Genomic DNA, 16,066 nt, shown 5'->3' on the forward strand with positions numbered 1-16,066 from the left:
GTGTAAAAGCCCAGTTGTCGCTGAACCTCCCTCAACTTTCTTCGGCAAGCCGGAAGGAAGACACACCAACCCGGCCAGGGAGAAGGAAGGGCAGGGTGTTCATCCGGTGAGTTGTTCAAATGACAGTCCCTCCCTCCAAGATGCATGTTAAGCTGTAAACTCCTTACACCAAATGCATACATACATTTTACAAACCAAACAAATGCACTGACTGACTAAAAAGAAAGTTAATTAAGTTCAGGGTCCGTGGATGCAAAGCAGCCTAATTCAATTTCCACATGCAAGAAGTGTTAACAAGTGTAAAGCTTCTCATCTGGCTACATTTTTTTATTTTTTCAGAACATGTAAACACTCATGGACAAATCTCCAAACAAATTATTATGAAGCTGTTAATGGACAAAAATCACGAACTAATCAGCACTCAGTTTTTTCTATTAAGACATTTATTTTGTTGAGGAAAAGGGACTGAAAAAAAGGATTTTACTTAATCATGCATATTTGTTGAAAAAAGATTTTATCATAATTGTTATGAATGTTCTTCCTCAGATTTGTTAATTGATCCACTGTTTGGCATCATCTCTTTCTAACCATAAAGAGGAATTTAAAACCACAACAATCAGCCTTTAACCTCGAAAGAAATAATGATTTGACATTTATCCTGATAATTATCAATATCGACTGATATGACATATTTTTATCGTTTTGCCCATATCGCCCAGCTCTACTACTCAGATCAAACAGGGCACTGCATGTGAAAACGCCAGGATGAGCTAAGTGGAGAGTGAATGACCAGTAATGTATGAAGGTGTGTAAACTGTACAAACTGGTGTTTGTTGTTGCTGTAATAGTTTGAGGATGAAAAATCATGACTGACCTAAATAACAATAAATGTAAGAGAAATCCTGAAGCCCTTTCACATGTTTTATTCAAAGCAAGTTAAATCAATCAAACGCCAATTAACCAGCTTTACTGACTTACGGTCTACAACCATAAGATGAAAAGAGAAGAAATTTCAACTGTTTAAAATTTCCACAGAAGGAAGATATTCTTTCTTATCCCACACTCACTCACAAAGGCTACATTTCTTACTATGGTAAGTACATACTTTCCATCTCCAATATATGACTTAATAAGCAGACATGTTTTACAATATATATAATACTGTATTGCACACCTTCTTTACACTTTGCAGATTATTGTTGTTCATTGAAATTAATGCACAAGCTAACACATATAATGCCTCTCTAATGACAAAGACTTTGGGCTTAAAACTGATAATAGCCAGCAGGTGGAGTATTTTGACTGAAGCAGTAAGCTCAACTCCACAAGTCCACAATGCCTCTTGTTTCCTTATAGCCCTAATGGAGTATTTGAATCCTGTGTTAACAGCAATAGGTGGTAGATTACACATTCAGTGTAAATGTGTACAAATCACTGTAATTTTGGGGAACAGCATTCTTTGGGTACGAGAATGCTTGGGAACATAAGGACTTTGGCCAGCATGAAAGACAGGTTAGGCAGTCCAGAGATCACTCTGCCAGCTTCCACACTCAGCTCTTCATCCTGCTGAGACTTCCTGATAAAAACAGCAGAGTAAGTATTTAACGAATTACAACACACAAAAGAAGGACACATCATTATTAATACAGTAATTAAGAGAGGCTTGGGTATGATTCTGATTTTTGTTTCAGTTGTATGAATGCTTTAAAATTAAAATAAAATATGAAAGGTACATGGATGTAACAACTGAGCTGACCTTACTGAAGTGCTGGTTTTCTCTGCAGTGGACATCAGGCGATTCAGTGTGTCCTCCATGTGGCTACTGTTAAATCCCGTTTCCAGTTTGCTGATGGTCAACTCATACAGCTCACGGTCAACTCCTTTACACGTGAGTGTGTATAACAAACACACATAAAACATGTCATAAGAAGGTACAGAGGACTCATTTAGTGTCATAAGGACTTACACACCCACAGCATGAGCTAAATTTAGCAAGAGTGTACGGTCTGATATTGGTGGCTGCTCTGACAAAAACAAATCTGCATTTCTTCAGTTGCTGACCTGGAGGAGGACTGTTGCTACGGCTGCTGCTGCTGCTGTAGGATCTGCCCTCCTCCTCAGGACCAAAATAATCCAGGTTGAGAGCAGTGCAGTCTGTGCTAATCAGAGGGGAGACAGTGAGGAATGTTCTGGGCTGAGGAGGGACGGGGCAGCTTGATTTCTTATTCATAAAAAAGGAGAATGAGCATCTACTTGTGACTGATGTTTTCTCATTTTACTGAGACAGTGGGAAGACCGAGAGAATGACAGACACAGCAAACGAAGCTCAACAAAGCAATGCAAAGTTTTTGTTATCCAGAGTCTTTTATGTTCAGATTCACAGGCCCCTTAACCATGAAATATCCACCACCTAGTATGAGGTCACTTAAACTTCACATGGAAATATCCTGACTCAGCTGACAAGGTGGGCCAAACAGCCTCTGGATGTTGTTGTAGTTTGTTAGCATAAGAATGTCTCAGATCATAACAAAAGGGTTGAAACTACCCGTAAAACTTTTTAATCTTTTAAGATGTTACAATATTTTACATGCTACCCCTTAACACTTTCAATAATTTGGTAGTTACCTGCCATAATAAATTATCGCAGTCCCAACTTTAAAAGGGTGGACTAAGCAGGTTAGCTAGGAAATCTAAACCGTTTTATATCCTTTGTCTTGTAAATAAAACAAACCACCACATCCCAGCAAGCTGCGTAGATGTTTGAATACTGCAACTTTGCATTCGGCCACAGAGAAAAGTGATACGGCTTCCAACAAGAAAGAAACTTTGAAGGAAAAGAGGCGAAACCAAACAGAAAGGATCAACTGATTTATTTCAGTATTTACAAGTATTTCCCACAGGTCCTTATTGCAGTGCATGACATCTGGATTTCAGCAGTAAATCTGAAGACATTTTGGTCAACAAACTATAAAGAGTATTTCATCATTTGAAAAAAAAGTCCTTATTTAGAAAATAATTGCTGGCATAAAGGCACAAATCATTATTAAATACTGTAACCGCAGTTCAAGTTGTAGAAACACTTTTGATTGGTAATAAAACAAATGACATTATATATATATATATCTCCTATTCAGCATGCTCATACGGTATGTCAGTGTCAGCATGAATGACAGGAGTGATCAAAACTGCAGCCTGACGTTTGGCTCCTGTTTTAATTGTTAAATTATGATAATATGTTAACCTAATCACAGAATAAATCAAACCCCCACAGACAGATTTCATAAACAACCACTTAAAAATATAGATAGACTAGAAACAAATATTTTAAAATATATAAAGTGCATGTCCTGTTTTATTAGTGGCTGACAGTTTAACTTTAAATCTGCTAAATGACTTCATTTTGTTCCTTGAGTAAATGCAGTAACTGCGCTTTGACCTTTTTTCTGCCCTCAGCACCACCAACAGAGAACACACTGCCCTCTGCTGTGCATACTTTAAACAGGTTTGCATGCTACAAACCAGAGCTACAAATCAAACATGTCAGCATACTGACATATCAACATCACTGTCCAGAAATGCAAACTCCAATTAACATTCAGATTTAACTTTTCTTTACTAGCAGCATTTTAGCTGCAACAACAAACTGGCTATCAAATGTTAAAGAATTTTCCTTAAAAATTCACGAGGACACCAAACACAAGTTAATTTGTGGAATTTGTCATTTATTTTTCTAGTCTCTCTTTTGTTTTGTGACTTTGTTTTTTATCACATTTGTTAGATCACGGTAGGCTCTATGACCATTTGTCAACAACTGACAAATCCATACTTTCATTTTTAGAATTCCAGTTTTACGATGAACTAGAAAAAATTTTCTTCTATGCAAATATTTATCACCACTGTACTAAAGCTGCTTTTAGAGCTTTTTTTAAATGTGTGTTTTTTGATTTCCTTTTACCAAAAGGTAACTGAGGGGACCCTGAAACCATTTAAAAGCAAATATGAACAGATAAGTGTCTTTACTATTTGGTGAAAACTAAGTGTCAAATACAGCCAAAGATTTAATTGAATGACACTGTCAGATTTATAAGCTAATTCTTAATAAAAAGTGTGTAAAATAGTCATGCAATGGGCAAAAGATGGACCAGAGTATTAACATTAATACTGGAAATGTTAGTGTTCAAACCTCACAGTGGCCACCAAGAAATAAAATTAAAATGGTCCTTTGGATAAACACATCCATTCAATGAACATGGGACACATTATGACCACGCTCCATGAGTTCACTGGTATTTAGTTTAGTGTTCTGCAAATGTAAAATTAATTTATCATTATCCTCACATTTCTTTATGTTGAAAAAAGAAACTTTGGAATCATCAAGTTGCACAACAACAGTAAGCACATCTGCCTTCATAATAGTTTTCAGTAGCCTTTGCCCATTTCCTGTGTTCCCACTTCAATACTGGACACCATAATGTTACCACATAGTAAAAACTGGGACTGATAAATACTGAGATAAATTCACAAAAGTAGCTGAAAGAGGGAGAAAAGGGAAGTCAGTACAGTGTTTCCCCTGTCATTTTTTGGCTGCATATCTGTCTTTGACTCCCAGTTTTGGGTCTGTTGGATGTTACATCTCTGAAAGTTTTCTTGGTTGGACAAATCATAATGACAACAACATGATTTCTGAACACTGATTCCATGTGTTTTATCTGGGACAGCTGTCACCCACTACTGCTGAATGAATAGAGGGGAAACACAGTGTGAATTAAAAGAACCAGAACACGCCCTGGAGGAAGTGAGGAAGAGTCCAGAGTAAAGTCTCAAAAGTTTCAGCTCATTAGAAGAAGCCACGTAAGGGATGGCTGATGCTGTAGTTTACTTCCGGCCCCAGAAGTGAGGGGCTCGGCGAGGGGACGTACCGTCCTGAGAGCTGCTAAGGCCACGGCTGCTCCAGTCTAGCTGTCTGGAAGGGGGCGCCTCCTACACAAAATAAACAGCATTTAAAACTGACACATCAGAATGTAACAGCAGAGCAAGCTTTATGGTGTGATCAGTAAAATACATGGCTTTAGTAGTGGGCTGTTTCCCTACACAGTAGCTGCATGTATTATCCTCCAATCTCTTGTTCTTTGATCTAATACAGCAGTAATAAAATCAAATCAAATTAAAAATACCAATCTACCTGCATTGTTGAAGGGGCCGGTATGGCCCAGGATCCTGGAGGTTCTTGTGCTGTGACCACTGTGTGTCCTGGAGAACAGACAGCTGACACAGAGTCTTTGGTGGGCTCTAGCATTCCCTGATGAGTGAGTGCCATAGGGGGGAAATTGAAAAAACAAGGTTTGGAATATGGACTGTCAATGGTAACAGCAAGAAAATAAAATGTAGGACTACAGAAACTGCTCATCTTACAGAATTACAATGCTGCTTCTCCCCAATAAGTGTCCAACAGTTTACTCACCAGGCTGGATGCAAAAGCAGGCACAGCCACTGGCTGCTTCTTCATGCCAATGAACGCCTTTCAAAAGGTAAAGACACACAAGATCAACTTACATTCAGTGCAACACTAAAATGATAAGCTCAATGTTATAAGAAACCAAAAGAAGTGTAACAGCTGGTAATTCTGCCATTACATATCTTTTTAGTCCTATTTTAATTAAGATTAATTTTGCTCTGCTGCAAACACAGTGGCGTGCCTCGCCTCTTTCTGTTTCTCTCTCCCTGTATGTGTCTGCTCTGTTAACTTGCTCCATCAGCAGTGGGCTATGTTTTAATATATTGCCAAAAAGACACAGTAGTTGTCTTCTGGATTTTTTCATCCGCGATTCCATATTCAGCCGCCTGTGCGCCGCTTGGGCAGGAGGCTTGTTAATGACGAAGCCTATCACAACAATAATCCAAAGAAGGTTAAAGTCAAGGGCAACTGGACTTGGTTGAAGATACTAGAAGACGTTTCGTCCCTCATCAAAAGGACTTCTTCAGTTCTGACTGACTGGTAGGAAAACTAAGCTATTTAACCTCAGTGGGGTCGTTTGTCAGGATCGTCGATACCGCTGGTTCGTTAAGTGTTCCTGGTTGTTGTAACGACAGTTGTTATTGTCATTAGGACTACCGGAGGCCAAGACTGAACGACCATCGTTGGCATCCTCACCTGAGGCCAATAGGTTACGTTTGTTGAGTTTCCTGGGAAGTGATGAAAGGACAGCATTGTAAGTGGGGGATAAGTGGTGGCGTAGACCCCCTCCCCTGTTCAATGACGGCTTCTCAACCCTGGTGTAGATGGCTTCCTTGACACCTCTTTCAAACCATCCATCTTCTCTGTCTAAAATGTGCACCTGGTGGTCCTCAAACGAGTGCCCTCTTTCCTTCAGATGTAAGTAGACTGCAGAGTCTTGACCTGAGGAGTCGGCCCTTCTGTGTTGAGCCATGCGTTTGTGTAGTGGTTGTTTAGTCTCCCCAATATACAGGTCTGTGCATTCCTCACTGCATTGGACCGCATACACTTTTCTTGTGTTAGGGTGTGCGGTCTTTGGGGTGTACCAGCATCTGTCTTAGCGTGTTCTTGGGTAAAACACCGGGATGTTGTGTTTGTTGAAAATCCTCCTGAGTTTCTCTGATACTCCAGTCATGTATGGAATCACAATGTTGTTGCGTTTGACCTTCTTTTCCTCCTCCCCTGTAGTTTTGTTCTTCCTGGATCTTGTGGCTGTCTTCACAAAGGTCCATTTAGGGTATCCACAGGCTGTAAGTGCCCCCTTCAGGTGTTTCTGTTCCTTCTCTCTGGCTTGGGCGCTTGTTGGTATGTATTCCGCTCTATGGTGCAGTGTTCTCATGACCCCTAGCTTGTGCTCCAGTGGGTGATGGCAATCGAAGAGTAGGTATTGGTCTGTGTGTGTGGGTTTTCTGTAAACACCAATCTGCAGGCTCCTGTCCTCTTTAATGTGTACAGCGCCAAACTGTTGTTGTGGACATCTTCTTGTGTGAACTTGATATTACTGAGGCTGAGGCTAGTTCTGTTGTCCAGGGTGTTGTCTTGTGTTAGCCGTTTCCTTACAGTTTCTACTGTTTCTATGGTGGGGATGCAGGTGAAAAACTAAGTCACGTTATAGGATACCATGGTTTCATCTGGGTCCAGTTTCAGTCCTCGAACTTCAAGTTCAGAAAGTCAACGGCGTTTTGGATGTGGTGAGGCGTGTTTCCCACCAAGGGAGCTAAGATGGTAGAAATGTGTTTGGCAATATTGTAGGTAGGAGTTGATGCTGCTGATGATCGGCCTGAGTGGGGCTCCTTCTTTGTGTATCTTGGATAGTCCATAAATGCATGGAATGGCTTCTCCAGGATACAAACGCTAATATTGTTCACGGGAGATGGTGTTGTCTTTCTGTAGCTGTTGTAGACATTCTATGGCCTTTTCTTGTCTCGCCTCAGTGTCTCATATGTTACAACAGCCAGGAACACTCACGAACCAGCGGTATCGACAATCCTGACAAACGACCCCACTGAGGTTGAATAGCTTGGTTTCCCTACCAGTCAGTCAGAACTGAAGAAGTCCTTTGGATGAGGGACGAAACGTCTTCTAGTATCTTCAACCAAGTCCAGTTGCCCTTGACTTTAACCTTCTTTGGATAACTATGAACTGGATGACTGAGAATCTTCACAGATATCACAACAATCGAAACCAACATAGTACCAAATGACATCTGCACTGGTGTTCACTATCACCTTACTTGGTTGGTGCTTGTAAAATATCCACCGCGTCCGTGTCTTGTAACATAAAAGATAACAACTCTATCTGTGTCAGCAAAATGCTAAAATGGATCACCAAATATACCTGGGTGGCCCAAGTAAAGTCTATGTGTAGGAAACACTGTTTTACAGAAGTTTTTATGTTTTTCCAAACTTACAATGTTCCTTGTGTCCATACCAAGGCACCTGAGCACAGTCCTGTTGGTATGGGAACCTCCCCACTGAAACTGGAGGCCAACTGCACTGTGGAGGTCCTGGTGTGGCCACCACATCCCCCGCTGAATCCTGTGAAATGGTGAGAAAATAACAAAGCAGCATTTTGGTCTGAAAAAATGTTGTGTTATTTATTCAGACTTTTTGCTGTAAGATTTAGTCATGGGGCCAAACACTGCTCCCACTATCTACCCAGTTCTCCATCTGTTTATTCACATCCTACTGCTGTTGCTTCCTCGTGGAAATGCATCACTTCTGTATTGTGTTCGATTAAATTTTATTTATACAGCGCCAATTCACAACAGAATTTATCACATTGCACTTTTCATGCAGAGCAGATCTAGACCGTCCTGTTTGTTATATTATTTACAGAGACCCAACAAGTCCCAGCATGAGCAAGCACTTCTTGGCAATTTTTTCCAGGGAAGCCCTTCCAGATATCAGGAGTTTACCAACAACAAATGTTAAAGATTTGATGAGCTAGCTTAAAGTTATAAAATAGCTTTTGTTGTATCATTAGGGGATAATGTCAGACTGACAACACATCCACCATCATCATCACCACCACCATTGCCAGGAAGTCATCCTCACCACTGAGATGGCGGACAGAGTTCTGGTATCTCCTCACTCTCTGGGAGGTGTTGGGCGTGAAGCAGAGCACCGAGACTGAGCACCTCCTCCTCACCCTCCACAGCCGGGACCTCTATCTCCGGAAAACTGGCCAGGAGAAGCTGTTGGACACGGCAGGAAAGTGACGCCTAGCCAGAAAAAAGGGGATATGTTTATTTTTTTTAGTCAAATATTCAAAATATGTGATTTGATCATTCATTTTAAGCCTATACTGTTGTCATTTGCCTGTAAAGCACTGAGAAACATCTGTATGGCAAGTGACATACAAGCAAACAAAATATTGACAAGAAAAGGAAATAAAAATTAAGAAAAAATTATATTCTCTGTGCGACATTATTAAAGCCAGTTTTTAAACATCTCCCACTTGACAGCTGTTCCTCCTGGAAACCCCGTATTGCTCTGCCCTGTCCTGCTCCTCCTCAGTGCTCCCATCAATCTGACCCCTCTGTTCCTTGAACTCCGCCCACGACTCTTCTCCATCCTCCTGTGTGGGCGCTGAGCAGAAATCTGCAAAGCTGTCACTCGGTGGGAGATTTCCCAGACTCTGCACCCCTGCATCAGCTGTTTGGACATGATCTTGGTCTCTGTGACTCTCAAAACTACAGTCATCGGTTCCAGATTGTGACTGGTTGGAGGTAGAAGAAGTTTCCTGAGTTGCAGATTGATCGCAGTGATGAAAACCCTTCTCTTCATTAGACTGTCTGAGATTTGTCATGCTGTTGTTGACAAAAGAGGCAGAACGCCTGTAGTTTCCCAGTTCTTCATCCTCGTCATCAGTCTGGTCCCAGTCCGTCTGATCCTCTTGTGAAGCAAGAGATGAAACATTTGGTTCCAAGTCCGCAGAGGGACACTCAAATGACAAATCATCACAGAAGGATGCCAGGTCCTCTGACGCAGACTCATACACACTGAATGTTTGGGGGACAGAAGAAATGCTCTGCTCTCTATCGTCTCTGTCATCTTCTGACTCTCCATCCTTCTGCAGCTCTTTGTCTGTTTGCAGAGAATTAACACTATGCCTCCGTTCCCTTTGACCATCCCGAGGGTGGCCCTGCTCCTCTCCAGAATGAGGCTCTTCAGATAGAAAAGCTGCTGCAGCTTCCTGAGGCTGATGGTGGTCCTGAGATGGTTGCACGAGGGCTGCATCTCTTTTCTCACAGTGCTCAACCTCAGAGCAAACGTTTCCTTTTGCCTTATATACACCATGAGATCTGGGCTCAGAGTCCATAATAACCTCCTGTCCTGGATCACAGATTTGTTCACCCAAGCTGTTGGGGGACTTTTTCCCTGCCACTCTGCCATCCCATTGCTCTGTGCTGCTCAAGGGGGTGAAGCCACAGCACCAGGGATGTGCTGTCTGATCTGCAAACACAGTGAAATCAGCAAACCCTGTTTCTTCCCTGGGAGAGCTTTCAGAGTATCCATTTGTGAGGTGCACACGTGATTCAACATTACAGTCCTGCCCTTCCACGTGTATCTGGACCCCGCTGGACCCAGAGTTCACAGTGGAAGTGGGTTGGAATTGTTCAGCGGGGCGATTAAAGCTGCAGTTTGGTTGATGGGTGTCTGGCTTTATGGTGGGAGAAGGATATCTGAGGCTCGGTGGTGAATCAGAAGAATCAGCAAAGCCAGGAGGCGAGCAGGAACCCCTGACAGAGAATCCCCCAAAGTCCCCAAACTCGTCCTCCTCTGATCCCGCCTCCCCGTCACCATCATCATCCAGTGGAGGGGGAGAGGAGGAGTGGTACGGCATGATGTCTGGCTCCATGGGTTCTCCTAGCAGGACCTCAAGGCCTCATGCACCTGGGAGAGGAAAGTGAAAAGAACAGGAAGAGGAGCATCATGAACAGCCTTCTGGGAATCAGAGAAAATGTTTCAGTGGGTTGATAATGGTAATCACTCCAAGATTGTCTGACTTTTCTAGGACCCCATGTGTTTGGTCTTTTGGCTATTCTATCAGAGCAGTTGTACTATAATGAGATTGGCATCCCCTTGACATGTATGCAGAATGAGCAAAAGCAGCTCATCACTGCTAGCTGATGTCTGAATAGACCTCACTTGACATCATATTGCATATTGACAACATTACTCGAGTTTTAGCATCCCTACATTGGTCCTGGGTTTGGTTTACTGATTAATATTAAGGCTAAATGAATATACTGCTGCCAGATTACATTTCACATTGAATCCACCCTATCAACCTGCGTGCAGCCTGAGGTGCTCAGACTTGAACCATCTGGTTGTTCCTTTAACTAGGTTAAAAACGGGCGAGCACTTAACTGAAAACAAAAACTGCCTTCTTTTTTTTTTGTTGTAGCTTACACACTATGTATTTTACATTTTATGATTAGCTTTATTGATATTCTGTTTGACTCTTTTTATTCCTTTTTCATGTAAAGTACTTTGTAATGTTGGTTATGATGGCTGCATATCCAAAAACGTGTTAAAGCCTGTGCGTCAGAGACAGTACCAGAATATGTAGGTATCAATTTCACGTCTGACAAAGCAACCATGGCAGTAGGGCTGGGCGATGTTATCGCAATAACAAATTTCATGATTATAATCATGATAAATGTCAAATAATTATTTCTTTCAAGTTTAAAGGCTGATTTTTGAGTGAAAGTTGAAGAAACCAAAATGCTAACTGTGGTTTTAAACTATTCTTTATGGTCAGAACATGACAAACACCTGGATCACGTAAGAAATCTGAGGTAGAACATTCATCTTTTTTTCAACAAATATGCATGAGTAAAATTAAGTAAACCATTTTTCTGGCCCTTTTCTTCAACAAAATAAATATCTTCAAAGAAAAAATAAGTGACAGTTCTTTCATGATTCAAAAGAATTAAATGAAAAATGTATTGAACATTTGTTATATTGTTATTGAGGAAAATTATATCACGATAAATATCATAATTGTTTTATTGCCCAGCCCTAGTATAATTTGGTTACAAATTGATATAGATGATGACGCTCTATTCGTTTTTGGTTTCAGTAAAATAGAGGAACCTGCACACGTTTGATTGTTCCGCATACTAGAACCTTAAAAAATCTGAACATCACAAATCTACTACACAGTCTCATCTGTTCACACATCCTCTTTTTGTGTCTATCCAACTATGAGATATTACCAGACTCCCCGTCTGGTGCTGATCCTGGAATGGAAAAAGTGTCCAGGACTGATCGCAGTCAGTAAACTGATACAGGAAACATTATCCGCAGCTTTGTGCTACTTAGCTGAACAGTTCAAACCAAGTCAGCCACTTCAGGATCATGGATTAACGTTAGTGCCTGTATTAAACCTTCAACATGAAACACACAACAACTGCCACCTTGTACTGAAGGGGAAAATACTATAACACGAACACGCTGACACAATGAAATTCATCATCCCAGCAGCTATTTTTACACAACAGAGGGATAAAATTATTTGGCTGAATAATCCTTAAAACAACAACAATTATAGACGTCCAGCCATTTTCTCCAGTCTATTATTTTTATTCCTGCACAGACAGGTGACATGCCATGACATTAAAAACTACACTAGGTTGTTCATAAAATGTAAAGCTATCTGTTTATGGCTAATTACTTGAATGTTACGTTAGGTTTAATGTTAAATTAAGGTCCCAAATCGCAAAGCTCTCTCTTGTCACAACACAGCAGCTGATTAGCTTAGCGTTACATTACCACCAGCTAGCTAATGTAGCCGGTGTCTAGCTTAACCGTAGCTATCCTATAAAAGCAGCCAAACGTTGACGTGCTATTTAAACGAGACTAACAGCTAGCTATGAATACAAAGTACCACATTTATATTTACCAACACTCAAACACTTCGCCTTCTCCTCACTTCTCGTCTTATCAGCGCCGCAGCCTTGCCCTCCATCACCTGCCAGCATCTTTCTCCATAAGTATCCGCTAAGATGAGTAAAAAAAAGAAGAGCTCTCACTGTGTCCCGTTTTCAGGAACCGTAATTACTCGTCGTTAACGGTCGCGAACAGCAGTTGGGGTAAATACCCGGGGGCCATGTTGCAGACCAGAGAGTGACTCCTCTTCAAAATAGACGATCTGCGCGCAGACAATACCAGCTCCTGGAAGAGACTCGATCCTACGCCTCTCCTTTTGTAGTACACTACAGTTTATTCTGCTTTTTGGCTGTTATAGTTATAAGTGCAAGAAGCAGTAATATTGTAGTTTATTTAGTCAAATAAGAAAACATAATATGTGACATTTTTTCCTCTCTCTCTGCTGCTATCAATACCAGTGATGGTCAACTCTTGTGGTTTGTTTTTAGGGTAAGAGCAGATAAGTAATCACAATGTGGCTTCCTGTTGTCTGCTAAGCATATTTGTTGAAAAAATATTTTATCATCATTGTTGTGAATGTTCTACCTCAGATTTGTTAAGTGGAAAATTTGGCATCAAGTGTTTGTTCTGACCATAAAGAAAAGTTTAAAACCACAATTAGCCATCTGGATTCTTCAACTTTGACTCAGGAGCAAAAGTCAGCCTTTAAACTTGAAAGAAATAATGATTTGACATTTAACGTGATAATTATCGATATCAAATTTTTTATCGTGACAACATTTTTGGCTATATCGCCCAGCCCTACTCCTCACCCCACTTGATGGACATGGATCCAAAATAAAGGTACTAGAATTAAAAAGTTTGTGCTAAACGATAGCCGTACTGTACCTATTTATGTTTTTCTATTTTATACTTGCCAACATTTTTCTTTTCTTTTTCTTTTTCTTTAATGCCTTGCTTAGCAACGTGAGCAACTGTAACACAACAATTGCCCCTCAGGGATCAATAAAATATTTCTGATTCTGATTACTGATGAGTTTTCGACTTTTAATGTTGGATCCAAAGCTTTTCATAGTAACAGATTTACTACTACTAAGTATCACAAAAAGTTCTAAAAACAAGTATTTTTTTTGTTAACCAATAAGCGCTAGATAACCATGAGCAGTAACAAGAATTAAAAACAGGTCATGGCTTGAAGTGTAGAGCTCTCAAATGCACCAAACCAACAAAAAAATGATTGAAGTAACCCGGATAATCACCACATTGACAGATAGCCTAACATTCACTTAAGAGGCAACCTTTCATCAGTCTTCTATTATTCATGACCTACTTACAGTTTCAATAAAGAAAACATTAACTTGACGAGACACTCTCCTTCATTCAAACTAATTTAAAACACTAAACAAACATTAGTTGCAACCCAGATTTCTGATCACTGGACTCAAAAGGCTGTGGTCTGAAACATGAGACATTTTCTCAGACAGTTGTGATTGTTTTTCTTTTCCTTTGGACAGTCTCCACATCTGTTTTTGTACTTTCGGATCACAGGTCATTTTTTTATTTGTTCAGAGATTCAAATAATAAATCAAGCGAAACAAATCTCAATTCAGCCTGTAAGGACTTTGCCTACAGTCTATTACAAATACTACAGAAAAAAGTACATGTATTTAAAATACTGACATACCTACTATACAAACCAAAAATAATTACCTATACTTTAAAAAGACAAAGTATGGAAAAAACAACATGTGGCCATTTGTTTAACACAACAACACATATAATGTTTCAATAAACTTTAGAGGCCCACATCAGCAACAATTCCTGAAAAGCAGCCCAAACTCTCTAAAGGCAAGGAAAACCCTTTAGGATAAAAGGCAAAAAATGGAAGTAACTTGGAGAGATCACCTCTAGAGGGAGATAAACTGTAGCCACAGAAACAGATGAACAAAGTTTCTTATTCAGCTACATTTCAACATATTTACAAATAGATTTCTTTTGTGAGAGACTATAGCTCGAAAAGGTCATTCCTATACTGGATGCACATTTCATTGATTTATTTTTGAAACAATATTTGGTGTCACAAAGACTCGTGACGTTCTCTCATACAGCTTCAAGTTTTCTCTACTAACTCCTGTCCTTGCACTTTCTCACTGACGTATTGTTTCCATGACTTCTGAACCTCCATGTGCACTTCCAGGTCTGAATCTGTGTGAAAATTTCTGCCACATGTTGAGCAGCGAAAGGACTTTTCTTTTGCCACATTTCTTACAAAACCTTGGTTACTCTGTAGTATGCTTTCTCATGTGAACATTACGACTAGAGCTCTGAGCGAAAGTTTTGCCACAGAAATCACAACTGAAGGGTTTTTCACCAGTGTGAACTCTCACATGCTGAATAAGGTGGCCCTTGTGATTAAACCCCTTGTTGCATTCAAAGCATTTAAAGGGCTTCTCCTCTTTGTGATTATTCTCTACATTTCTTTTTTCTTGTGTGATTTTGCTCTCATTCTGTATGTTGCAATATTTTAAATGTTTGCTCACAGCAAAACTTTTCCCACATGTAGCGCAGAAGTACGTTTTTTCACTCGTGTGAGTTCTTGTATGCAGAAAAAACGAAAGGACGTTTCTCCTCGGGAAGGTTGTTCTAATTCCAAAAAAATATCCACACTACTGCCGTGATGAGGCGACGATGAACCATCACTTTCATTCAGGTTGTCTATGCTTTCGTTTACACTCACAGGTGCAGCGGGTGAAGACGGGAACAGCTCACAGTTAGCAGTTGGTTCTGATTTAGGAAGTGTGACTTCAGCGTCATTGGAAGTATCAGCCTCCGGACTGATACACTGATCAACCTGCTCCTCTTTGACCTGTATATCCAACACAAATATGTTTATTCACCTGCAAGTGCCATGAGTTTTAGTTAATCAGAGCTGCCAACTGTCAAGCACTGAACGTAAGACTCACACAACTGACACTTTTTACATGCTCTTATGCCACAATTCAAATTTCTCACGCAGTAAAAAAAATTTATAAATCATACCGTCAACAAACAGCACAACTCAACTCATCGCAAACTTGCTCTGTTTGGGACAGTATCTCTGCTCTGCTGTGGCTGTGGTCAGATTTATGTCTGATCAGATGTGTTTTTAGTTAATTTCCAATAAAGTAGGCTAATACGCAGCAGGGCAGGTAGACTTTTAAATATTGTTATGAATTCTCATTAAATCATAAGGTTATTCTCGTAATATTACGACTTTTTTCTCAGCATAAATAGATTAGATAGATAGATTTTGAATATGCAGAAAGTTTGGAACATTAGTAGGAAACTTGCTGGAAAACAGAAGCTATTAAACTCCAGGAGATTATAAATGAATTAAAATTAATTAATTTAACATTGCAGTGAAAACACGCAAAATGCACATTTAAAGAAGTTATTCCCCAAATAAGACACAAAGGAGGAGTGAAGAATAAATCATGCCTGCATGTGTGTTGAGTGTTGACTCAAAACTACATTATATTCTGTCATAGTCACCTGTCGCCTGAATTTTATGTATGACATTTCCACCATACTTTGATTCAGAAATTGGTACTGAAAAATTCACCAGAATGGAGAAATTAGGTGTTTAATGCTCAAACCCTTCAATTGGAGACCCCCCTCTTAATATGTGTCCCGT

At 40.2% G+C, this 16,066-nt stretch overlaps 1 protein-coding gene and 1 long non-coding RNA gene across 3 annotated transcripts; one reads left to right on the plus strand and one right to left on the minus strand.

Annotated features, from left to right (window-relative positions):
• The first annotated feature begins 46 nt into the window (after positions 1 to 46).
• LOC119917128 lies at positions 47 to 2,174 on the plus strand. Its single transcript, XR_005447228.1, has 6 exons — positions 47 to 106; positions 720 to 805; positions 1,036 to 1,093; positions 1,454 to 1,593; positions 1,785 to 1,888; positions 2,054 to 2,174. It is a non-coding gene; the product is annotated as an uncharacterized LOC119917128 (long non-coding RNA).
• aftphb (aftiphilin b) lies at positions 908 to 12,514 on the minus strand. Of its 2 annotated transcripts, XM_038737240.1 has the most exons (10): positions 12,407 to 12,514; positions 8,954 to 10,392; positions 8,551 to 8,717; positions 7,905 to 8,031; positions 5,462 to 5,518; positions 5,183 to 5,299; positions 4,920 to 4,980; positions 2,062 to 2,154; positions 1,757 to 1,880; positions 908 to 1,576 (listed from the first exon to the last, which is right to left on the minus strand). In XM_038737240.1, exons 2-10 carry the CDS (start codon positions 10,355 to 10,357, stop codon positions 1,432 to 1,434), a joined length of 2,295 nt encoding a protein of 764 aa, XP_038593168.1. In that variant the 5' UTR covers positions 10,358 to 10,392; positions 12,407 to 12,514; the 3' UTR covers positions 908 to 1,431. The 2 variants fall into 2 exon arrangements, with proteins under 2 accessions (XP_038593168.1, XP_038593169.1); XM_038737241.1 differs by lacking the exon at positions 2,062 to 2,154.
• Positions 12,515 to 16,066: the final 3,552 nt, after the last annotated feature.

This window comes from Micropterus salmoides, unplaced genomic scaffold, assembly GCF_014851395.1.
Source record: "Micropterus salmoides isolate LMB-PRFRI ecotype aquatic unplaced genomic scaffold, ASM1485139v1 Ms_hic_scaffold_22, whole genome shotgun sequence".
NCBI lineage: Eukaryota > Metazoa > Chordata > Actinopteri > Centrarchiformes > Centrarchidae > Micropterus > Micropterus salmoides.

What these genes read in the sequence shown, in the direction of transcription:
- aftphb (XM_038737240.1), bottom strand. Translation starts at nt 10,357, where the DNA reads ATGGAGCCAGACATCATGCCGTACCACTCCTCCTCTCCCCCTCCACTG. An exon ending in CTCTGTCCGCCATCTCAGTG is followed by an intron (nt 8,032 to 8,550) that starts GTGAGGATGACT and finishes ACCATTTCACAG; the next exon opens with GATTCAGCGGGGGATGTGGT. An exon ending in GTATGGACACAAGGAACATT is followed by an intron (nt 5,519 to 7,904) that starts GTAAGTTTGGAA and finishes ACCTTTTGAAAG; the next exon opens with GCGTTCATTGGCATGAAGAA.